At 50.6% G+C, this 25,955-nt stretch overlaps 1 protein-coding gene and 1 pseudogene across 1 annotated transcript; both read right to left on the bottom strand.

Moving 5' to 3' along the window:
* Positions 1 to 474: 474 nt before the first annotated feature.
* TRMU (tRNA mitochondrial 2-thiouridylase) lies at positions 475 to 24,371 on the bottom strand. Its single transcript, XM_065887277.1, has 11 exons — positions 24,290 to 24,371; positions 20,506 to 20,671; positions 19,695 to 19,801; positions 9,578 to 9,700; positions 6,253 to 6,425; positions 4,657 to 4,710; positions 4,506 to 4,572; positions 3,103 to 3,203; positions 1,594 to 1,738; positions 1,093 to 1,175; positions 475 to 639 (listed from the first exon to the last, which is right to left on the bottom strand). Exons 1-11 carry the CDS (start codon positions 24,369 to 24,371, stop codon positions 475 to 477), a joined length of 1,266 nt encoding a protein of 421 aa, XP_065743349.1.
* Positions 18,915 to 19,641, bottom strand: LOC136130362 (ornithine decarboxylase pseudogene; annotated as a pseudogene).
* Positions 24,372 to 25,955: the final 1,584 nt, after the last annotated feature.

The raw sequence follows: 25,955 nt of genomic DNA on the forward strand, positions 1-25,955 counted from the left end.
TCAGATACCCTTGCAGGCTGGGAGTCAGCTCAAGGGCCGTCACACATCCCCTGCCACAGGTGAGGGTGGGCACAGCCGTGAATGGAGGCGGAGGAAGGGGGGATCCCATCGCCCTCCCATGCAGCACACACCCCCGCCTCCCCACACGTGGCTAGTGCCGTGGAGCCCCCGAGACGGCCCACTCAGGCCCCACCCCACTGGAAGCCATCAGAATCCACACCCCGGACAGAGTTTTTATTGGGTACTGCCCCTGCAGCCCATCCATCCCTCCCCACAGGTCCCCTCGGCATGCCCCCGGAGGGGAAGCCCTCTAGGGGGTGCGCAAGAGGAACTCCACCCATGGGGCACTTGGGACAGACCCGTCGGCCAGCAAGCAGAGAGGATGGGCTCTCCCTGGCTCTGGAGCGGCCCTGCCCCCGGCCCCGCTCATCCATGCCTCCTCCCATGAGCTCCACATCAGCCGCTCGGCCTCTGTCAGAGCGTGGGCCCCTGGCCCGGGCTGTCATCCCGGCCGACGCTGGAGCCCTCCACGGCCACGTCGGGTCTGCTCCTGCCCTTCTGGAGTGTGTAGGCGGATGGCCCCAGGCGCAAGATCTTCCCACTGCCCAGGCACTCGCCCCCTTTGTAGAACACAGCGAACTGCAGAGGAGAGGGGCCGTGTCACCTGCAGTGCGACCCGGCACCCGGGTGCCCACAGTGCAGCCAGGAGCCCAGACCTGGGGCTGGGGAGGGGCAATGCTCTGCCTCTCCCTCTTTTGTCCTTGTCCCCGGGGCCCCGACCAGAGGCGGGCCAGGGCAGGGCAGCCGGCGCTCCCACTAGCCGCGCAAGAGCCAGGCCTCACGGTTGCAGGGCTGCCTGTGCACCCACCCTCGCGGGCTGTGTGAGCTAAGCACCGCAGCCCCTCTGCCCCTCAGCTCCCCCTGGAGACCAGCTGCTCTGGTCGGGAGGAAGTGCCGTCCTTCCAGAGCACGAAGCCTGCTCCTCCGCGCGGCCGAGCAGCTGCTGAGGAGGGCCGGGTTCCGGGGCAAAGGCAGGCGCAGACTTGGGGCTGAGACCCCAACCCGCCTGCCAGCCGGCGTACCCCAACTCACCTGTCCCAGGGCGAGAGCCCGCACAGCCTTCACGGCCGTCACCCACACAGTGCCGTCTTGATTGAGGGTCAGCACGCAGGGCACTGGGGGAAGAGAAGGACCCTTGGAGGGGGCGCTGGCCTTGCCACATGTGCTCAGACCCAGGCCTTGGGCCCCCGGGGAGGAAGGAGCAGGCAGTGAGGACAAAGGAAGCTCGGGGCGACGGCCAGAGGGGCTCAGTGCCGTCTACCCGGGCCCCGGGGCGGCACACACACTACCTGCCGGCAGCCTGCCAGTGGGACCCTCAGTCCCACCCGCCCCGGCAACCTGCCCTCTTCCAGAGACCGACCCTGTGTCACGGACAAAGGAGGCTAAGCTGGCCTCGGCGCCCGCCAGGCTGTCTCTGCGTAGGCAGAGGGCAAGGAGGCCTACACGTTATACAGTCTTAACAGTGGGGGCCCAGGCCCAGGTCAAATCGCCGGTCCTAACTCTGGCCTCACCCGGGGATCCCCGCTCAGTCACCTAGCGCCATCTGGTGGCGGAACCGGAAGTGGCACTCCATCATCTTGTCGCGGACCAGGGCTGCGGGCGGCTCCTCAGCCACCCAGTGCACGCGGCCGGTCCGCAGCAGGTCCCTGTACAGGGCCGGGTGGTCTGTCCGGGGGGCCTGCGGAGCGGAGCGCGAGGACGTGACACCCTGGAGCCCTCAGTGGAGGGTCCTGCCTCAAAGCCCCCTCTCTGCACTTCATTAATAATGATCATAACAGTAAACACTCACTGAAATCCACACTGACACGTGGAAATTCATGCGCTTATCCCTCGAGCCTTTCTACCCCACTTTGAAGATGAGGAAACTGAGGCACGAGAGGGAAAGTCACTCGTCATGGTCACACTCAGCAAATAGCAGAGGAGCGTGTGATCCAACCCCATGACCTCTCCTCCTGGAAGTTCACCCTGCCCCCACCACAACCCTGCGTCCCAGTGCCAGAGGCACACGGGGCAGCCACGTCGCCACAGGGATCCCAACAAGCCCCACATGGCTGGGGACAGGCCTCCTAGGCCTCCATGCACCTGGCCTCCCAGGACTTAGCAGGCCTCCCCTGAGGCAGGCCCAAGGGCATCAAGCCCGGGGCCCTTGGGCTCTAAGTAGATAAGGAGACCCACACAGGGGACAAGTGTCGGTGGATGTCCTTTCTCAAAGCAAAAGAGACAGCTAAACTTTACACTAAAGTCCCTTTAACTCATGCTGGACCAGAATCACCGTCCAGGCCCTTGCGCCCAGGGCTCTTCTGGGCGGTGGTGTCCCAGAGGCCTGCTGGCCCCTCTGCCCGCATCTAAGGGAGGGTCCCCCAGCTCTGGGACAGAGCGCGCTCAGAGCCGGGATGCTCAGCCTCGGCACTGCTGAGATGTGGGGCCGGATCACTGTGGAGGGGACAGGGCTCCCTGGCTTCACCGGCTGGACGCCAGCAGCACCTGCCCCCCTCCTCCCTCCCCCATGCCGTGATGCTGAAAATGTCCCCAGGCCCTGCCAAATGTTCCAGGGAGGGGAGCAGGGCAAACATGCCCGCTTTGTGAAGTCCTGCTCTAGAGCCTGGGGACACAGTCCAGGGTCCCAGTGGCCCAGAGCCCCGCTGCGGCAGAAGGCCTAGGTCGGTCCCAGCTCTGCACCCTATCTGTTCAACAGTGAATCGCTGGAGGCCTCTGTGTGCAGGCCCTGCCCCAGACACTGAGCCACCCCCGCTCCAAGGGACCTTCCCACGTTACTTAATCTTTGAGTCTTGTAAAATCGGAGGAATACATCTATTTACAGGGACTGATGGGATGGTTAATAATGTGGCCAGCATACAGTAAAAGCCTAGCAAGTACCTTAAACAAAACCCTTCTGGTACCTAGGGCCAATCCCGGGAGGATGCAGAGGAAAGGCAAGGATGCTCCCAACCGCAGCTGCCCTGCAGAGCCCCCACCCTGCCTGGTTCAGCACCGTGGGCTCTGCCATAACCAGGCCTCCGTCACCGCACCCTCCCAACTCACCACGAGCACGTCGCCCCTGGTGCCATCCTTCTCCACCACGTACCAGGGCTCCCGTAAGCCACCTATGTTGGCTCTCTGGCCCAAAGTATACAGGAACCAACCTGTGGAAACGGTTTCTCGGTGAGGTGGGAGGGGCCCCGTCTCAAACGTCCCACCCTCGCAACGGGGCGGAGGCTGGGAGGCAGCAGGCAGGAGGCTCCCTCTGCAGACCACCCGGGCGGCCTGGCTTAGGCTGTACCTCCCACCCCGCGAGGAGCCGTTCCAGCTGTGCGGCCCCCTGACCCACCAGGAGCTGGGACCGCTCCTTTAGAACGTGGGCCAAGTGCCCCGCCTGAAGCCACGAGGCCCCCTTGCCGAGCCCCTGTGTACTAACCGCCTCGGGGCCAGGACACCAGGCTGCCCCGTTTTCTCTGTGCACCCTCATCCCCACCACAAACACCACAAGGCCAGCCGGCTAGGCCACGCCTCCCCCAGCCCCCAGCCCCCAGCCCCACGGGGGAACCGGCGCCAAGCTCAGCGCTCCACTTCTGCAAGCCAGGCAACGGAGCTGGGCTCCCCTGCGTGCCCTGGCAGCCTCCTGCCGGGACAGGCTGCGAGCGCCCTGCAAGCTGTCCCCAGCAGGGCCGGCACGTCCTCCCTCAGGAACGCTCAGCTCTCTGGGAGCCCGTGACGTCTAAGGCCCGCTCCCTCCAACAGCACCAGGAAGGGGAAGCCGTCCGGCCCAAACCGAGGTGAGGGTCTCCAAGGAACAAGCCCCTTGGGAGTGTCCATGTCTGAGCCCCAGCCCTCGTCCTTCCGGCAGGCCAGACCCACGCTGGACCAAGTCTCGCCTGTCACCAGGCCCCCAAGGGCACAGCCCCACCGTTGACCAAGCCCGCCTCTGTCCTCCCACCTGGGCTGTGAACTCTCGCGCTGACCCGTCCTCCCCATGCCGGCTCAGGGCAGGCTCATGGTGCCCCGACCCGCAGCGGCGTCTGCGAATGAGGGAGCAGCATTGGGGTGCAGCACTCCGGCCAGGAGGGCCACCTTCCGGTCCCAACTCTTCACGAAACTCGGGACTCAGAGTTTCTGAAGTCAACCTAACTCCTTCCCTCCAGTGGAGTTTTTCTGGAGTCTGGTATTCTCTATATGTAATGGAAAAATAAGTCTATTCATGGAGACTTAATACATAACTCAGAGAGTGAGGCTTCTGAACCAGACGGCATCCTCTGTTATCGGCTGCGATGCTTAAAAGGAGTCCACGTCTCAAATCGCAAACACCCGGTCAGAGCCACTCCCACCTTCCCTGGCGCCACCCACCGCCGTGCCTGCGGGACTGGAATCATCTCTAAATCCCCAGAGCTCAAACTTGCCCCACGCCTCAAGCTGCTCAGGATGAAAAGCAGCCCAGGGGTGCATCTCACCTTTATGCGTTCCCAGAACCTTATTGTCTTCTATAGAAATAAATTTACCAGGTCGAGGCTGTAAATACTGGAAAACAAACGTTTCATTACTAACAGATCCAGGTCCAGAGCAGAAAAGTGGCTCCATCCTTTTGCATCAAAAACCACTCACCTGAAGGATGAAATTTTCAAAATTTCTTTTACCAACGAAACAGATGCCCATGCTCTGAAATGAAAGGAAGGCCGACCGTGAGACGAACGGCCAGGTGGGGTCCTGCACTCCACCTGGAGAGCCTGGGCAGGGGCGAGTGGGGGGGCACACGGGGCCTCTCGGGGCCTCACCTGCCCCAAGCTGCCCCACCCCCGGGCCAGGGTCCTGGCTTCCCTTCTCCAGCACCACACACACCAGTCCCAGCCACAAACAGATCTCAGGGGCTTACTTCAGGCGCCAGACATGGACCTTGGCAGCTAAGTAGGCGGTGCCACCTCCACACCCAGCAGGGTCTGGCCCCACGCTGCAGACCCTCAGACCAGCCGCCCAGGAAAGAAAACTAAAGCTGCTTAAGCCCTCAGGCCACTGTCGGTGAGTCTCAGGGGAGAGACAGGGACCAGAGCAGAAGCAGGAAGTACAAGCCAGGCCACGAGGTGAAGCACCGCGGGAGGGTCCGAGGAAGGAGAGTCTTTTCTCGAGGTGACGTTTCTAGCACGCGGGAAGGCCTAGCGGGAACAGGCTCGCCGTCCCGTGCTCATGGTTCGGCTTCCTCGCTCACGCGCTGGCCTGTGTCTCCCTAGAACACGGGTCCTATGAGGGCGGCTCCCTCAGCTCTTACCGGTCACACCCAGAAACCGAACAGGTAGAGACATGAGTAGAGATGCTACGGGTGGAGGGATGGGCACAGGGCTGGCTTCCCGGGGGACAGCAACTTGCTGACAAAAGCACAGCTGTGCCCGTCCCCAGGACAGACGTGCAGCAGCAGCTGCAGCTAAGGCCGCCTCAACCCGCAACAGCCTCGTTAGACTGACCACCCCAGGGTCTGCCGAGCCCACTGGGACCCCTCCCACATTGCACCCCACCCTCTAGCACCAAGCGCCCACCACACTGGCTTCACCTCAACTCCACCACTGCGCCAGGCTCGGGGCCTTTGCACCGGCTCTTCCCCGGCCGTCTACGTGACACTAAATCCTATTCACCCTGAGGCCTGAGGACAAACAGACTCTCCTTGGAGGCCTTTCCTGGCGTCTGTCTCTGCCCCCGAATCTAGATCAGAGCCCATGGCATTTTCTCTCCCCAGACCCTACACCTTCTCTCAGGGACACCTTCCGAGTTTACAATGGTAGGTTTGTCTGTCTCCCCCCTTGACGTAAGCTCCCTGAAGGCAGGGATGGAACTGCGCTCCTCACCGCGTCCTCAGAGGCCAGTGGTGCAGTGCCTGGCGCAAAGAAGACACCTGACGAGGCCGTGCTGCCGCGTGGACGGAAACAGAGATGTGTGTGCCGATGGGGGTCTCGGAGCCCGGTCCTCACCATCCTGCTCTCCCCTGGCAGCTGAGCCAAGAGCACCCCAGCCAGCCACCTAGCTGCCAGGACAGCTGCCACCCCCGGGGGGCCGAGGCACGGCCGGGAGGGAGAGGTCCCTCCTCTGCTGCTTTCTGAAGGACGCAGCCCCTCCCACTGTGCGCACGACGGGCTCCCCGCTCGATGCCAGATCCCGGGCCGGGGAGGTGGTGCAGGGCCCCAGGCGGGGAGCGCGCACACCCCTCAATCCTACCTCTTTTTTCTGAAGCACATGATGAAGTCTATTTTCAGCAGCTATTTTCTTTACAAAATCTTTTGTTAATCCCCCCAGGGGGAAGAGGGTTCTCCTCAGGGCATCCTGGGAAACCTGGCTGAGAAAGAAGGTCTGGTCTTTAAAGCTGTCAGCTGCTTGCAGAAGTTTTACCACTGCCAAGAGTAAAGAACAAAAGATGTTGCAGGAATAAAAATCATCATACTTTGCTTTTAGTCATGTCCTTCTGTTTACTTTGATAGATTACCCCTGGTCTGGCAGAAACAAAGATCGATACTCAATAGAAGACTTCCAGAAAAGAGAACTGCCGTGGTTAAGGTAAGAAAAATTCTCATCCCTAATTGATCTACTATTGAAAAAAATACGCAGAGGGTAGAGTTTACGTGATAAGGACATTTATTCCAGTTCATATGTTAGACTATATCTGCAAAGACTAAACATCACATGACAAAAATGTTATGAAGTATTAAGAAAAAAACAAACTCAGCCACATCTGGGAAAACTGGACGAGACAGCGTACAGAAAATCCTGCTGAAATGGTGTCAGCTGTGCTGTTTCCTAATAACCACAGGATGTGTCTGCACCGTGGCTGCTCTCAGGGACCCTGCTCACCTCCCAGGTCCCACGGTGGACGCCAACCACGTCCCCCAGCAGCACCCAGCTTCTAAACGTACTCCCCACTTGGTCACAGTGGGCGTTTCTTATGGTTCGAGCTGACATCCGTCAGCTGCCCCTCTGCAGTTTCTCCAATGTTCTATTCATTGTAAACACCCGTTCCCGGCTGGACAGCGACAGTGCAGAGCTGTGACTGACCCTGGCCACGGGATGCGGTTCAGGAAACAAGGCCCGCCTCCATCTCCGGGTCCCTCGGTCCTGCCTGGTGTGTTACAGACCTTCCATGACTGCAAACGCTGGGTCCCCCACTCTGCAGCTCAATGACCAACGGAGGAAACCGAACGTGACACCAGTGTTCCAGATTCTTTCCACGTGACTCACAACCAGGGCTAAGCAAAGCCTCGGCAAGTCACACCCACAGCTCACACCCGTGCCAAGGGTACAAACGGCCCAAGTGCAGCATGCAGCTCGGCCCAGTCACATGTGTAACATGCTCTCTGTGTAGCTAATGTTTTCCACCCGTGACCTCAAATGTGATTCTCACTTTAGCCCTATGATAGAATTATCCCCATTTTCAGATGGGGAAACTGAGGCTCAGATAATTAAAGTGACTGCCCACAATGGTGCAGGGAGAGAAGCGCAGAGCTGGAAACTGAGCTCAATCACCTGGTTTCTATTCCATCACTTTTTACGTACAAAACAACAAAATCAAGTGAAAAGTGAAAAACCGAGTTCAGTCAACCAGTCATCAGGTAGGCAGACTCATTTGCCAAAGGTTCTTTTTTGTTTCAAAACTAAACTTAAACAGTCTAAGTGCATATAAAAGCCTCAGAATACTGGGAGCAATTTGCAATTTCTCAAAGTTCTGGGTTATTTTAAAACAAACTCAAAATCTATGATTTTTAAGAAAGAAAGCAGGAACCCTAAACCACGGAGAGGGATGCCTGCTAGGCAATGGTCTGCCTGTGCCTGGAGCCTCATTCACACCTTCGCTCCTCCGGGTCGGCCGTGGTGCCACCTGCCACGGGGACGGGTGAGGACATCTACCCTGGCCCAGGGCCAGGGGTCAGGAGCGCAGGCTGGACTCTGCTGCCCCTATGCGCTCTCCCCAGGGACCCAGGCCAGGAGGCCCCAGACCAGGTCTCCAGGGCAACTGAGTCAGAGCAAAATAAAAATCTCTAGGTGCCTAAAACGCACACAGAGAACAAAGACACTGTGGTATTATTAAAACAGCTACACAGAACAAAGCACACGCCAATGCAGTCAGAGGTCTGAGTGCCTCCGGCCTGTCAAAAAGGCCCAGAAAGCTCTGTAAGGCGCCACATGTTCTAGGAGGTAAGCGGGGGTGGCTATGTGACATGGAAACAAATCCTTCATCTACTCAGGCCCCTTAGACCGACGTTCACTGGGCAAATTCCACCATGGAGTCCCCAGGTGGCAGGGCTGGGCAGTCAAAGCCGTGTCCTCCTGATGTGGAGGGCTTCCTGGTGAGGGTTGCCCAGGAGTGCGAAGGCAGCACCAGGGAGGGAAGCGGTCACCTCTCCCCACACATCAGCCCCTGACCACAAACACAGACACACACACACGCAGACACACACACACACACACACACACACACACACACACACACACACACATGCCCCCACAGGGAACACAAACGGCCCAGCGCCCTGCAGGCAGCAGCGAGAGGCCTTCCCAACATCACGTAGGCGGTGTCCTTGTCTGGGCCCTGCCAGTAAGGTTATCTCTGGCCTCGGCTGCTGTGAGAGGGGGGAAGGAGGGAGAGAGAAGGAAAACAGGGTGGATCAGGCTGGATGACACGGAGGACGGCACAACGACCAGGGACGGCGGAGCTGAGCAGACCCAGCTGGGATCCAGCCCCCCAGCCCGAGGCACCCCGGTTGGCGAGTGCAGCCAAGCTTCAGTTTCCTCATCTGAGAAAGAGAACCAGAGAACCCGCATGCTGGCACTGCCAAGAGGGGCGCGGGGAGGGAGGCGGTGGGCGTGAGGCGGCCAGGGCAGGCCAGACGCGGGGAAATGCCAACTCCCCCACGGGGCTGCAGCAGTGGAAACTGTCCGCAGAAACACGGCTCCGAGCCCCATCTTGCCTTTCACTTAATAATGATGCAAACCCCTCTGTTCTACAGGCAGATGTCCACCAGGACAAGCCAGCAGCTTCCCAGGTGACTGCCTGGCATTTTCTAGGCAGGTGGAACTTTGCTCCCTTTGACACTGATGAGCTAATTTATATATGTAATCTTCGTAAGCACAGTTACAAGCCTGGCTGCCAGGCCTGTGCCGTGTCAGGTCCCAGCACTCATGTCACTCTGAAGTACACCTCAATCTCAAGTCCTCACAGACTCGAGGGTAAGAATCAGGGCCTGTTACACTCCAATTATTACTGCTGTGCGTCTCCTCCCAGAACTGGGTTATGAATTACGGCTTCAGTTTCCCAGCAGCCCTGGCCCGGGCACCCCACCTGAACCTCCTCCTGGTACCAATCACAGGCCCTTGGGGAAAACGACCCTGTCGGTAACTGTCCTTTTTCGAAGAGGAAACCAAAACCAACGAGCTAGTTTGGAACACACGGAGAGGAGTCGTGCAGGTGTGCTCAAACAACTCACTGTCATTCTTCAAAATATTTTACTCCATTCACAAATAATTAAGCTCTGGCCCAGGCACTTCTACTCACCATTTCTGATTTCAAATCGATTTCTGAAAAGCCCTTCTGGCCTCCTGACGTGCTTCTGCTGAAAGACCTCTTCATCTTCCAGGGACGTTCTTGCATAGTGACCCGTAGCAATTGCATCTGCTCCTGAGAGGTTTTTAAAAATACGAAGATCAGATTTTATTTATTTTTATTTAAAATTTTTTTTAATTTTAATTTTATGGTACAGATGTCTATCCTGTCAAATACTTTAATACAATTGACATTCTGCTTTTTAATTTTTTGGCTGCGTTGGGTCTTCGTTGCTGTGCACGGGCTTTCTCTAGTAGTGGCGATCGGGGACTACTCTTCGCTGAGGAGTATGGGCTTCTCATTGTCGTGGCTTCTCTTGTTGCAGAGCACGGGCTCTAGGCACGCAGGCTTCAGTAGCTGTGGCACGCAGGCTCAGCAGCTGTGGCTCACAGGCTCTAGAGTGCAGGCTCAACGGGCTTAGTTGCTCCGCGGCATGTGGGATCTTCCCGGACCAAGGATCGAACCTGTGTCCCCTGCCATTGGCAGGCAGATTCTTAACCACTGCGCCACCAGGGAAATCTCCGGAGATTTTTTTTTTAATTTATTTATTTTTTTATATAGCAGGTTATTAGTTATCTGTTTTATACATATTAGTGTATATGTCAAGCCCAATGTCCCAATTCATCCCACCACCACTACCCTCGGCCTCTTTCTCCCCTTGGTGTCCACACCTTTGTTCTCTACATCTGTGTCTCTATTTCTGTCTTGCAAACCAGTTCATCTGTACCATTTTTCTAGATTCCACATATACACGTTAACATACGATATTTGTTTTTCTCTTTCTGACTTACTTCACTCTGTATGACAGCCTCTGGGTCCATCCATGTCTCTACAAACGACCCAATTTCATTCCTTTTTATGGCTGAGTAATATTCCATTGTATATATGTACCACATCTTCTTTATCCATTCGTCTGTTGATGGGCATTTAGGTTGCTTCCATGACCTGGCTACTGTAAACAGTGCTGCAGTGAACATTGGGGTGCATGTGTCTTTTTGAATTATGGTTTTCTCTGGTTATATGCCCAGTAGTGGGATTGCTGGATCATATGGTAATTATATTTTTAGTTTTTTAAAGAACCTCCATACTGTTCTCCATAGTGGCTGTATCAATTTACATTCCCACCGAGATGCACGAGGGTTCCCTTATCTGCACATCCTCTCTAGCATTTGTTGTTTCTAGATTTTCTGATGATGCCCATTCTAACTGGTATGAGGTGATACCTCATTGTAGTTTTGATTTGCATTTCTCTTATAATTAGTGATGTTGAGCAGATTTTCATGTGCTTCTTGGCCATCTGTATGTCTTCTTTGGACAAATGTCTATTTAGGTCTTCTGCCCATTTTTTGACTGGGTTGTTTGTATTTTTAATATTGAGCTGCATGAGCTGTTTATACATTTTGGAGATTAATCCTTTCTCTGTCGATTCGTTTTCAAATATTTTCTCCCATTCTGAGGGTTCTCTTTTTGTCTTGTTTATAGTTTCCTTTGCAGTGCAAAAGCTTTTAAGTTTCATTAGGTCCCACTTGTTTACTTTTGTTTTTATTTCCATTACTCTAGGAGGTGGATCAAAAAAGATCTTGCTGTAATTTACGTCATATTGTGTTCTTCCTATGTTTTCCTCTAAGAGTTTTATAGTGTCCAGTCTTACATTTAGATCTTTAATCCATTTTATTTTTGTGTATGGTGTTAGGGAGTTTTCTAATTTCATTCTTTTACATGTAGCTGTCCAGTTTTCCCAGCACACTTATTGAAGAGACTGTCTTTTCTCCATTGTATATCCTTGCCTTCTTTGTCATAGATTAGTTGACCACAGGTGTGTGGCTTTATCTCTGGGATTTCTATCCTGTTCCATTGATCTATATTTCTGTTTTTGTGCCAGTACCATATTGCCTTGATTACTGTAGCTTTGTAGTATAGTCTGAAGTCAGGGAGCCTGATTCCTCCAGCTCTGGTTTTTTCCCTCGAGATTGCTTTGGCTATTAGGGGTCTTTTGTGTCTCCACAAAAATTTTAAGATTTTTTTGTTCTAGTTCTGTAAAAAATGCCATTGGTAATTTGATAGGCACTGCACTGAATCTGTAGATTGCTTTGGGTGGTATAGTCATTTTCACAATATTGATTCTTCCAATCCAAGAGCGTGGTATATCTCTCCATCTGTTTGTGTCATCTTTGATTTCTTTCATCAGTGTTTTTTTTTTTTTTTTTGCTGTACACGGGCCTCTCACTGCTGTGGCCTCTCCCGTTGCGGAGCACAGGCTCCGGATGCGCAGGCTCAGCGGCCATGGCTCACAGGCCCAGCCGCTCCGCGGCATGTGGGATCTTCCCGGACCGGGGCACGAACCTGTGTCCCCTGCATCAGCAGGCAGACTCTCAACCACTGCACCACCAGGGAAGCCCTCATCAGTGTTTTATTTTTTCTGAGTACAGGTCTTTATAGTTTTCTGAGTACAGGTCTTTCGCCTTCTTAGGTAGGTTTATTCCTAGGTATTTTATTCTTTTTGTTGCAACAGTGAATAGGACTGTTTTCTTAATTTCTCTTTCAGATTTTTCATCATTAGTGTATAGGAATGCAAGTGACTTCTGTGTATTAATTTTGTTTCCTGCAACCTTGCCAAATTCATTGATTAGCTCCAGTAGTTTTCTGGTGACATCTTTAGGATTATCTATGTATAGTATCATGTCATCTGCAAAGTGATAGTTTTATTTCTTCTTTTCTAATTTGAATTCCTTTTCTTTTTCTTCTCTGATTGCCATTGCTGAGTTCCAAAACTATGTTGAACAATAGTGGCGAGAGTGGACATCCTTGTCTTGTTCCTGATCTTAGAGGAAATGCTTTCAGTTTTTCACCATTGAGAATGATGTTGGCTGTGGGTTTGTCATATATGGCCTTTATTATGTTGAGGTAAGTTCGCTCTATGCCCACTTTCTGGAGAGTTTTTATCATAAATGGGTGTTGAATTTTGTCAAAAGCTTTCTCTGCATCTATTGAGATGATCATATGGTCTTTATTCTTCAATTTGTTACTATGATGTATCATATTGATTTGTGTATACTGAAGAATCCTTGCATCCCTGGGATAAATCTCACTTGATCATGGTATATGATCCTTTTAATGTGTTGTTGGATTCTGTCTGCTGGTATTTTGTTGAGGATTTTTGCATCTATATTCACCAGTGATATTGGTCTGTAATTTTCTTTTTCTGTAGTATCTTTGTCTTGTTTTGGTATCAGGCTGATGGTGGCCTCGTAGAATGAGTTTGGGAGTGTTCCCTCCTCTGCCATTTTTTGGAAGAGCTTGAGAAGGATGGGTGTTAGTTCGTCTCTAAATGTTTGATAGAATTCACCTGTGAAGCCATCTGGTCCTGGACTTTTGTTTGTTGAAAGATTTTTAATCACAGTTTCAATTTCATTACTTGTGATTGGTCTGTTCATATTTTCTATTTCTTCCCGGTTCAGTCTTGGAAGGTTATACCTTTCTAAGAATTTGTCCATTTCTTCCAGGTTGTCCATTTTATTGGCATAGAGTTGCTTGTAGTAGTCTCTTAGGATGCTTTGTATTTCTGTGGTGTCTGTTGTAACTTCTCCTTTTTCATTTCTAATTTAATTGATTTGAGTTCTCTCCCTCTTTTTCTTGATGAGTCTGGCTAAAAGTTTATCAATTTTGTTTATCTTCTCAAAGAACCAGCTTTTCGTTTTATTGATCTTTGCTATTGTTTTCTTTGTTTCTATTTATTTCTGCTCTGATCTTTATGATTTCCTTCCTTCTACTGACTTGGGGTTTTGTCTGTTCTTCTTTCTCTAGTTGCTTTAGGTGTAAGGTTAGATTGTTTATTTGAGCTTTTTCTTGTTTCTTGAGGTAGAACTATATTGCTATAAACTTCCCTCTTAGAACTGCTTTTGCAGCATCCCATAGGTTTTGGATCATTGTGTTTTCCATGTCATTTGTTTCTAGGTATTTTTTGATTTCCTCTGATTTCTTCAGTGATCTCTTGGTTATTTAGTAACATACCGTTTAGCCTCCATGTGTTTGTGTTTACTTTTCTTCCCCTGCAATTTATTTCTAATCTCATAGCATTGTGGTTGGAAAAGATGCTTGATATGATTTCAATTATTTTTAATTTACTGAGGCTTGATTTGTGACCCAAGATGTGATCTGTCCTAGAGAATGTTTCATGTGCTCTTGAGAAGAAAGTGCAATCTGCTGTTTTTGGATGGAATGTCCTATAAATATCAATTAAATCTATCTGGTCTATTGTGTCATTTAAAGCTTGTGTTTCCTTAGTAATTTCCTGTCTGGATGATATGTCCATTGGTGTAAGTGAGGTGTTAAAGTCCCCCACTATTATTGTGTTCCTGTCAATTTCCTCTTTTATAGCTGTCAGCCATCTGCCTTATGTATTGAGGTGCTCCTATGTTGGGTGCATATATATTTGTAATTGCTATATCTTCTTCTTGGATTTATCCCTTGATCATTATGAGGTGTCCTTCCTTGTCTCTTGCAACATTCTTTATTTTAAAGTCTATTATATCAGATATGAGTATTGGTACTCCAGGTATCTTTTGATTCCCATTTGCATGGAATCTCTTTTTCCATCCCCTCACTTTCAGTCTATATGTGTCCCTAGGTCTGAAGTTGGTCTCTTGTAGACAGCATATATATGGGTCTTGTTTCTGTACCCATTGCATGAGCCTGTGTCTTTTGGTTGGAGCATTTAATCCATTCACATTTAAGGTAATTATCGATATATATGTTCCTATGACCATTTTTTCAAATTGTTATGGGTTTGTGTTTTTGTAGGTCCTTTTCTTCTCTGGTGTTTCCCACTTAAAGAAGTTCCTTTAGCATTTGTTGTAAAGCCGGTTTGGTGGTGCTGAATTCTCTTAGCTTTCACTTGTCTGTAAAGCTTTTGATTTCTCTGTCAAATCTGAATGAGATCCTTGGTGGGTAGAGTACTTGGTCATAGGTTCTTCTCTTTCACCACTTTAAATATATCATGCCATTCCCTTCTGGCTCATAGAGTTTCTGCTGAGAATTCAGCTGTTGACCTTATGGGAGTTCCCTTGTATGTTGTCATTTTTCCCTTGTTGCTTTTAATAATTTTTGTCTTCAATTTTTGTCAGTTTGATCACTATGTATCTCGGCGTGTTTCTCCTGAGGTTTATCCTGCCTGGGACTCTCTGTAATTCCTGGACTTGGATGGCTATTTCCTTTCCCATGTTAGGGAAGTTTTCGACTATAATCTCTTCAAATATTTTCTCAGGTCCTTTCTCTCTCTCTTCTCCTTCTGGGACCCCTATAAAGTGAATGTTGGTGTGTTTAATGTTGTCCCAGAGGTCTCTTAGGCTTCATTTCTTTTCATTCTTTTTTTCTTTACTCTGTTCCATGGCAGTGAATTCCACCATTCTGTCTTCCAGGTCACTTATCCATTCTTCTGCCTCAGTTATTCTGCTATTGATTCCTTTTGGTGTAGTTTTCACTTCAGTTATTGTATTATTCATCTGTTTGTTTGTTCTTTAATTCTTCTAGGCCTTTGTTAAACACTTCTTGCACCTTCTCGATCTTTGCCTCCATTTTTTTTTCCGAGGTCGTGGATCACCTTCACTATCATTGTTCTGAATTCTTTTTCTGGAAGGTTGCCTATCTCTACTTCATTTATTTGTTTTTCTGGGGTTTTATCTCATTCCTTCATCTTGTACATAGTCCTCTCATTTTGTCTATCTTTCTGTGAATGTGGTTTTTGTTCCACAGGCTGAAGGACTGTAGTTCTTCTTGCTTCTGCTGTCTGCCCTCTGGTGGATGAGGCTATCTAAGAGGCTTGTGCAAGCTTCCTGATGGGAGGGACTGGTGGTGGGTAGGGCTGGGTGCTGCTCTGGTGGGCAGAGCTCAGTCTGCTAGTGTTGGAGGGTCTCCTTCAGAGGCGGGGGGCAGCTGTGGCTCACCACAAGGACAAGGACTTTGGCAGCAGAAGTTCTGGGAAGTACTCCTTGGATTAGCCCTCCCGGAGTCTGCCATTAGCCCCACCCTTATTTTTGAAATTTTTATTTAAAAAATATTTTTGGTTGTGCCACACAGAATGTGGGATCTTAGTTCCCTGACCCGGGATTGACCCCGCACCCCCGGCAGTGGAAGCACAAGTCTTAACCACTGGACCACCAGGGAAGTCCCGAGGATCAAATTTTAGACTTGCACTTGCTGGCCTTGGCCAGTTGGAGCCCAGGGTGCACCAAGCAGCAGACAGACGCCAGGTCTCACACCAGGCAGTCTGTGCAGATTACCTGCCCCACTCCCAAACACCCAGATCCCAGGGAATAAAGGCACACCTGAAATTCCATTAAATAAGCAGCCTTTAGGTCTCTAAATTGATATAATCTTGCTACAAGATTTCACTGCATCTCTAAGAGTCTTTCTAAAGTTAATATCTATCCATTCATTCTAGCTTAAGGAAAAATTCAGATATGCACACAAAGATTTAAGTACAGAAAGCTAATTTCAGTGTTTCTTATACTAAGGAAAAACTGAAAACAACTGAAACGTTCAACACCGGGAGAATATTAAGTAAATTAAAGTGCCATTGCCATAATAACGGTGCCACTCACACAGAATTTTTAATGGAAAATGCTTATGATATTGTTCAGTAGGGAAAGAAAGTTTATGACTCTACTTTTTTTAATGTCCAGAAAAAAATGAAGACAGATATCAGAAAGTCTCCTCCTTTGATTCTGGGAGGTGAAATTATAGGTGGCACTTTCCCTTATCTTTTTTACTCTTCTGAGTTTTAAATTTTCTTTAATAAATACATATTATTTTTATAACAGTGAAGGACCATGCAGCATGGTCAATATCTTCTTTCCACATAATGCACAACAGTGAAAGAACCTACCAAGGCACATATTAATCCACAAGCTTTGCACTGTGTGAAACTTTCAGACATTTCGTATATTTCGTATATTGCAAGAGACTTTTTCCAGGAAGGAGCAGCAAAACTGACTCAGTATGTAAGCAACCAAAGTAGCTCAGTGTAAAGCAAAAGACACAGTAAGAATTAACGGCTGCATATCAACTACTTGAAAAAGCACACTTAGGAACACATTATTAAATCTTGATTGGTTTTCCAATAGAGAAAAAAAAACACTTTATTTCCTTAAAGAACCACCAGTTACACTGCAAAAACGTAGGATTCTTTGTGAGAAGCCCTAAGATTTCAGAGGTCTAGGTTTCGAATATTTTTACTCTGTGTTGTACTGTTCACACAGTAAATTCAGACTCAGAAACATTTACCGCAGAAATTCTTCCAAAGCATCCCTAACAGATGGCCACCTAGGGGCTCCCTGAATAGCTAAGGTGACAAGGAGCTTCAAGCTCTACAAAGGCAAGCATCATTCCCCGTGAAGAGCTGTTTGTGCCTCCCCCGAGTGAAATCTTTCTCCTGCACACCCCAGCTCTGGCCTCTGGGGTCCCAAGCTAGAATGTGATCCTGAGTCACATGCTTGCGTGCTGCTATGATGGCCCCAAAGTATCGTCAGATGGAGTATTTCCCACACTCTCAAAATAAAAACCAACTCACGCTCCATGAGCCTGTCACTCTTTTTCTCGAGTAAACTGGAACTAGATGCAGCCACTAGACGTAGGCTGCCCAGTGTGGACCCCAGCGGACCCCTCCCCCTTCCTTGGATGTCCTGACCACAAGGCAAACTTGGGCTGCACTGGCTCTGATGCCAGACTGCAGGCTCACAGTCAGCTCGAGGCCCCTCAAGGCCCTAGATCGACTCCCAATCCTGTACCAGGAGATTTAATTACTGAACCTAGCTAGCAAACTTTGCATTTATCTCTACTCAGTTTCACGTTATTGGTGTTAGCCCAGCATTCAAATTTGTTAGGACTTCAATTCATAGTTCTCATAGGCGTTTTTAGTAAAAAATAACCTAACTCCATGAACCGACTTTTCATCATTGTCGTCTCAGTGGCAGGTCACTTGCATATCGGGTTGGCAAGCTGACTCTGTCCCCTTTTAAGTCATTGCAAAGTGCTGACAGGACAGAGTGGCCAGTGGTCCTGTGACCCCACTGGGCCACTGGCACACAGCATGTCTTGGCACATGGCCAGATGTGGCAGGGTGGGCTGCAATGGGCCAGAACAATGTGAAAGACCAGCATCCAGTGCTCCAGAAGCTCATTATGGTGGCCCTGACAGCAGGGGACAAGAAAAAGAACCTGAATTCACAAAAGCACAGCAACAGATACCACGAGGAGCCTAAGTAAGCAGGTCAGCAGCAGGGGGTTCAACAAACAGGAATGGGGATGTCCCACCAGGCCGATGGGAATGAGAAGGCAGGAAGCTGGGAACAGACACGATCTGTAGGCAAGCTGTCGGTGGCGGCAGGACCCCGAGCAGAAACGGGCTTTCCGAACAGGCCACTAAGACATGGCTCCAAACCAGAGAAACGAAACAGACCCAGGACCCAGAATCAGCAACAGACCCAGACCCGTTTCTGAGACAAAGCAGACACCTGCTTTTAAAGCAAGAGAAAAGGTCTCAGTAGGACCAGCAAAAAGGATGACTAATAAGAAACTAAATGCCGAGTTTCTTAGGGCTCCTGAAACTTCCACTAAATATAACCACATCTGGAACTAGAGCTGCTTTGAGCAAAGCCGAACCTGCCGGCAGGGTCTGGGGGCCTCACCTTTCAGCTCTCGCCAGTGATCCAACACTTCTTTCCTCAGGGTTTTCTGAGGTTGGTTCTCCAGAAATCCACTGTGCTAGTCCTTATGGCTGTGCGGCCCGTGACAAAGACGCACTGTGTCCCCCCGGGGATCCTATCATTTGTGCATCGCCAGACAGTTCTTTCTTATCCAGTGAAATACAAAATACTATCGTTTTCACTGCTTCCTTTCCTTCTGCAAGATGAAACTGCTTACAAGGCTTTGACTCCTGGCTTTCTCTGAAAATCTTATGATATTCTCCTTTTTTAATTTCAAGATACTTTATTATTTTTTTAAACAGGTCACGACACTAAGCTTCTGGTCCATTCTGCCTGCCATTGCACAAGCTACAAACATTTGCTCAGTAGTCGAGGGCACTCTTTACTAGCATGTTTGAGAAGTGAATAAAAACCCACATAGAACAAATATCGCAATAGTTTCCACAGGAACACACGTAAGTGTGACCCCATCTCCCGGGCTTCCATGTTGCCGCATCTGTGCCAAGCCTACTCACACAGAAATCTCAAACCTTGCAGAAACTAAGTTAAATGGTCCCCCCAAACCCTTAATTCAAGCTACACTCACAGTTAACAGCTACGAGAATGGTGTCTACACGTCAACACAAGTTGCAGCACAGGCTGGGTGACCATTCTACTCTCCCAAGCACAGGACACAGGCACAGTGCCACCATCCTGCTCCTCTCATTTGGGTAGGAAGCTGTGGTTCTGGATTTGCTGTATCAGTTGCCACGTGGGCCCTGACATCACATGGTAGATGGTCAGCCTCTGGAATCCACTGAAGTGGATTCAGCAGCGACAGTGTGAGCACCCATGTTTTCAAAGAGCATCCAATCTCCCATATGCATCTCGGGGAAGTTACAGCGCTCAACAATGCGATCGGGGTCATCATAGGTCAGTCTCCAGATGCTGGATGGATAATACTCCCCATCTGGTTTGGGGCTCTTCTGCAGAAGGGGCTTCCTGTGTGCATGGTCATAAAGGATGCAGCTGAAAGATCCACAGACTCCATCATTCACGTAATACATAAAGGTCTGTTCACTGGACTCACCTTTACCATCAGAGCCTGTCTGCTCCTCTAATGTGAGGTTTTTTTGCAATGACATTAACTGTGAGCTTGAAAGCTGATGCAACATGGTCATCTGCCTGGCTCAGCTATGATTCTCACTCTGGAGTCTAATGGAAAATACTTGTCCAAGGCTGGGTTGATCTCTTCAAATTTGAGCTTTACATCCTCAGATCCAGAAAAGCCACCACCAATATCAAACAGATACATGTTGAAACCGACCTCAGCTCCCGGAAACCTTATAATTCTTAAAAAGACAAATGCAGATAATCCCAATTACTTACCAAGATTATCCACAGCATAATTAAAAAAACAACTGAATTTGATATGTTTGTTGCAGACTATGTCAGGATTGGGAGTTCTTCCTTTTTCATATTCATTTAAAAAATCACTGGAATAAAAGAAAAAGACTTTTCACTTCTAAGTGTGAGACACTCTATGGAAAAATAAATCAGCTAAATTACTTGCTTAATTTAGAGTTTCTCCCTGTCTTACCAAAACTATACTTTTCTACAAAACAGAAGAGCTTCAGTATAGAGCCATTTTCAATATTTTCATCAAATATCTGTTTAAAGACAGCTGCAGTTTCCATCTGAACCTACACTCACCAGGCACCAGGCCCCACTGTACCGTTTCCCAAAATAAGACCCAAAGGACCCCCTCCATCAGAATCACCTGAAGCGCCTGCTCAAGTGCAGGTTCCAGGGCCCCATCCCAGACCCAGGTCCAGGTATCTGTTTAACCAGCACCCCAGCTGATTCTTCAGCCTGACATCTAATGCCCAGTGGATTTGTCCTCAGGGACCAGTCACAGCCAGCCTTCCGTGGGAGACCTCAGCCTTACTCCCTTATACTAATTTAGCAGAGACATTGAAGAGACTTATGGCAGGTGGTAGAGTAACAGGAATAAGGGCTAGGGGTGCTCTGGGATGCAGGCCTGGCCTCTAACACAGACTCCCTGAGGGCGGCTGAGGCCTCCCACACACAGTCTTCAGCACCCCTGCCAAAACAAAAAGTGCTGGCTGCACGCCACTGGCCCGGCTGACTACGGCAGTCCTGCCCTTAGGAAGCCTTCTGCGTCGGGAACTGCACCCACCTGAACACATCATTCCAATATTCCTTCACGTAGGACACTTGATGGAAGGGGATGTCTAGGATTTGGCAAACTCTGTAAGCATCTTCGCAGTCTCTGTCAGCCGTGCAAACTCCATGCTCATCCAGCGAGTCCCAGTTCTTCATAAACACCCCTGTCACCTGGTAACCTGGGGGAGGGGTGAAGGACAAATTAAAGAGAGTTTATGAAATCAACCTTGGGTGGAAAAAGCAGTGACTCCTGAGCTCTCCTGTGCCTCTGTGCACTGGTGCCTGGCAGTCCCCTCCTTTGCCACGTGGCCTTCTGTGCTCTGACTACATCTTAGTGCAAACTGTTCCTGACTCTCCGGCTGATGCTCGCACCCTGACCCTCCCCCTGCACTTTGTAAAGGCCTCCATCCTCGCAATACGCTGTGGGGCTGTACTGACTGCCCGCGTCCCCAAGGTATGAACAAGGCGGCATTTTTTTCACCTTCGTGCTCCCACGCACAATGCCAAGCACACAGAGACGTAGCCAACGTGTGACTGAATGAAAGAAGAGCAGAAATTCAACACAACTTTTCGAAACAAATAAAAACCACCATTCAGTTATCAGAAAAGTAAACTCATTTCAAAAGTTATTTCCAATTACCATCTAAGAATTAGATTCTAAGTCATCAGACATAAAGACATTTAAAATTTTGGCTACTTTATTGTAAGGGCTGTACTATCTGTATATTTTGAGACCGTTTTCTCCCTTTTCTGTCGCTTACAAAGTACCCAACCAAATATTGGAAAGACCAACTTGAGGACTACATAGGTGTCTACCACATATGAGAAATCTGTTTCTTGGGTAGGCTCAATGTAATGAAAGACAGGGCATTTGACCGTAAAAGGTTTAATACAGTACTCCAAAGAACAGACATTCAGTGAGTCAGCTTTGCCAAAAACTAAAAGGTCACATGAGCAAGACCACCCCCCCATCCCGGCAGGTAACAGGCCCTCCCTCCTCTGCTTCCCAAACCACGTGACTCTGCTTCTCTTGTCGTGCACACCACACTAGGTGCCAGTAGTTCCCGTCCATGCTCCCTGTAGCTCACTAAAACATGGAGCTGTGTCTCATACACCCACGTGTCCCCAGCGCCCAGCAGCGCCCAGCAGAGGACAAGAGCTTAAGCAGAGCAAACACACAACTCCACATCCAGAGCTTTAAAAATCCCCTCTTCTGGGCTTCCCGGGTGGCGCAGTGGTTGAGAGTCCGCCTGCCGATGCAGGGGACGCGGGTTCGTGCCCCGGTCCGGGAAGATCCCACATGCCGCGGAGCGGCTGGGCCCCTGAGCCATGGCCGCTGAGCCTGCGCGTCCGGAGCCTGCGCTCCGCAACGGGAGAGGCCACAGCAGTGAGAGGCCCGCGTACTGCAAAAAAAAAAAAAAGTCTCCTCTTTTATAGCCTGATCTACCTGCTCATCTTTCTTCTGGAGATGTGCCCCATTTACATGGGCACAGGCTCTGGCACTCCAGGATGGGACCATAGCACCTTGCTAGTCCTTAACTTTCCAGGAGGCATGTGACAGAACACGCATGTCCAACAAGACTGGGAAAAACCCTGATGCCGAGTGGAGAGGACCAGGCTTTTTCTTTGCTACATCCATCAGCTTCTCCCACGGAGGAGCAAAACCCAAGGAAGCTGGAATACGAAGCTGTACAGTCTGGATTCTGGGAAGGAGAGCTTACCTTCCGGAAGTAGTAAAATAACATATCTAGACTCTCCAGGGCCACCTGCCACATCTCCCCAAACACGTCAGCCTTGTCAGAACCCTTCAAGGGCTGTACACTGCTACCCAACACAGTTGAAAGCCCCTCATAGAACATATTGCATAACCAGGGCTCAACCTGCCTCTCCACCCCCCTCTCCTTCTGATAGGGACAGAGTAAAGGGACAAAGTAGGTAATTAAATAGTCCCACTAGGGGATTGTAAGTAAAGAAGAAAGTATGGGAGACCCCTGTAAGTTAATGATCTCTCAAGAAAGCAGGTTTGCTTAACCATAAAACCAAGCAGGCTTGCTTAGTAACAAAACCATGCAACAGAAGCATGAGACACGCCCCGAAACAATAAAACAATGCTGGCCATGAGACCCACACTGCCCGGTGAGCTCAGTAAGTTAATGATTCCTAGGACACGCTCCTCTGTGTGTACTAAAAACAAAAATATAAGGAAAGGGTGACATTATACTGAAACCTGAGATGATTTACCATTTTTAGCATACGTTACCGCCTTTTTGCTAATTCTCATTGCGCCATGACAGTCCTGGCTTGACCATGTAGGGACAAGAAAACTCCCCCAGCCAATGTGGAGGAGCTGATGATGGAAGACTGACGTCTACTCAAGAATGAGGAAGAAGGTGGTCTTTTCCCCCTCCCCACTTTTCCTCTGATTTTAAAACTGTAACCCACTAAGTTCTCAGGGCACAGCACCCTCTCGCCCGCCTGCTTGTAAGCCTCACAAACGTCCTATTCTAATACATCCCTTCTTATCTATCACTTTGCCTTTCGCTGAATTCTTTCCGCGCTGAGACATGAAGAACTGGAGCTCCTCGGAACCGCCCCCGCCCCCAAACGCCACCTCACGGTCTCACTTCCGCCTCCCTCTGGCCAGAGCCAGCTCCTGCTGCCGACTCCGCCAGAAGTGCTTTCCTCCTCCCCGACCTTTGCTTAGTGAAATCCTACTCCTCCTGCAAGTCTTGCAACCACGGATTTGAGGAGTCTAGGTGTCCCATCTTCCAGGTTGGCACCTCCTCAACTAATAAACCTTCCTCTGCTCCAAACTCGAACTTTCGGTTTGTTTAGCCTCACTCTGCGATGGGCACATGAACCTGGGTTCGACAAGTCTCAGCTCAAACACTACCGCCTCTGTGATTCTTTGCTTCCCCCTTCCTCGCAATTGTATGTGCCTACAGTTTGCCTATACTGCTATTTAACTTTTTCTATTGCACCTTTCATAACAGCTACAGTTACTAATAATATGAACTAATAACCACTACTGTTTTCTGAGTGCCTGATATGTGCTGGGCACTGGGGTTAAGTCTCTGTATGAATTATGTTATCTAATACGTCCAGTAACCCTGTGAGGTAGGTGTTCCCTCCACTTCACAGACAGGGAGCGCTTAAATCACTCGTCCCAGGTCAGGAACCTTGCACTCACTCTGCATTGCATTGCAAGTACCTAAGCACGAAAGGCGGCTCACAGCAGAGGGTCCACAAGTGTCACTAGGGGTACGAGGCCTCACAATGAGAGGGGGCCACACAGACGGAGAAGTCAGACGGGCAGTTCACCTCAGCTCCCGACCCGGGGCACCCGTTAGTCGCCTGAAGAAACGCAAGCGCTTTTGCGCAAAAGTTTGTCATCCACCGAACCAAGACCACAGACGCGATTTAATAAGCAGACCACCCGTCGGTACTTGTCGCACACGTTGCCTGACGGCCATGTCGTGTGTCGTTAAGAGCAAGGACCTCCACGGAGGCTGCTGTGTCCGCAGAGGTCAGCGCTCCCCAGGCTAAGTGCGGACGCCGCCGCCATCGCCCCGGACGCAGGGCCTCGGAGCCAGGGAGAAACGCGGCCCCCCGAAGTCGGAGATCCCCCCTTCACTGCGTCGGTAACGGGTGGCCCGACTGCTCCCCAGCAGTCGGGGCTGCGGTCGCGCGCTCTCCGACCCCCAGGCACAAGGTGAGGGGCCGGGGCGCCGCACGACCGGGCGGGACTGTACGAGAAGGGGCCGCTCAGGGGCGGTCTGGGCCCTCGGTCGCCTCACCTCTCCGCCTTAGCAGCAGCGCGGCCACGGCGCTGTCCACCCCGCCCGACACGGCGCACACGACGTGCCGCGCCCCCTGCATCTCCCGCGGCCACCTTTCCTTGTAGTCGCCGCCGACGACACGTCGCGCCGGAAGTCCCGCCCCCTAGGCGGCGCTCTCGCAGAAGAGGCCCGGCCGGAAGCATGTTCTCGGCGTCCTGAGTTCCGCCTGGCCCGCCGCTCCCTGGCTTCAGTTCGCGAGTCCGGCTCTCCGCCCACGCCCCCTGCCAGCCAGGCCGTCAGCTTCCCTCTTGGCGAGCGCAGTTCCCCCGAGACGCTCGGAGTTTGTTGCGTTAGTGTGTATGTGTGTCGTGTGTGGCTTAGGCGGGCGCCCTGTGAACAGGCTGGTAAACGAAAGTAGGATGTGAGGTCGCCCCGAGGGCGTGATGTCCAGCGGGGTTCTTCTGGCAGCGGGCGCAGGCCTTACCTTAACTAAGCAGGAAGGGAAGACTAGCAGGTGGAAGGGGACCTGTACGAAGGCCCTGGGCCTGGGGACGGGGTGTGGGGCCGGACCAGGCGGGAGCAGGGGCGACACGATCACAGTTACGTTCCTAGGAAGATGTTCGTGGCTGCCCTACGGATCTGAGCAGAGAGCCTGGTTGGGAGGCCGTGACAGCAGCTGTCTTGTTATGGAATAGGGGGACCTGCTGCTCTCCGCTTACAAAATCGGTACTCACAAATGGTAGACAGGAAAGCTGCTTTTAATCAGAATGCCGGCAGTCTGGGGAGATGGGGGACTCGGCGTCCCCAAGAAACCACCTCCAAAGATTCTGCTCGGCCATGAGAGTTTTCAAAGGGAAACAGAGAAGTAATCTCAATCATTGAGAAGGGGGGTGTGGGGGGAGGTGGGGAGCGGTCAGAGTCGTCACCATACTGTGATCTTCCTCTGGATGTAATCTTGTTCACAGTTTGGTCACACGGTTTATTCAGGAGATTACTGAAAGGGAAGCTGGGGAAGAGATCTGGTCATGTTAATTACTTATTCTTCATTTCTACTTCTTTGATTTACGGAAAGAACTGATAAGCTAGGCAAGGTATTGTGTGATTAAAAAAAGATTTGAGGGCCTTCCCTGATAGCTCAGTGGTTAAGAGTCCAAATTGCCTGTCAGTGCAAGGGACACGGGTTCAAGTCCTGGTCCGGGAAGATCCCACATGCCGCAGAGCAACTAACCCCGTGCGCCATAACTACTAAGCCTGCGCTCTAGAGCCCGTGAGCCACAACTACTGAGCCCGCGTGCCTAGAGCCCGTGCTCCGCAGCAAAAGAAGCCACCGCAATGAGAAGTACGTGCACTGCAACGAAAGAGTGGCCCCCGCTCGCCGCAACTAGAGAAAGCCCGCGCGCAGCAACGAAGATCAACACAGCCAAAAATTAAAAAAAAAAAAAAATTTGAAAGGTGCGCTTGAGCCAGAGATGAGTAGAGCATGGGGGGGCCTGGTTTAAAAGTTAGTTACAATATAGCTTTGCTAAAGGGACAGGAAAAGGGGCTTCCTGCTGAGGGCAGTTTCCTGTAAAGAGCCACTTACAGTATGGGAAGGAAATGGTGGCGACAGAGAGGTGCGTTATTTAGAGGTAAATCTACAGTCCTTGCTGGTGGAATGGACATGGGGGATGAGAAAGAGTGTGGA

Source organism: Phocoena phocoena, chromosome 11, assembly GCF_963924675.1.
Source record: "Phocoena phocoena chromosome 11, mPhoPho1.1, whole genome shotgun sequence".
In the NCBI taxonomy this organism is placed as follows: Eukaryota; Metazoa; Chordata; class Mammalia; order Artiodactyla; family Phocoenidae; genus Phocoena; species Phocoena phocoena.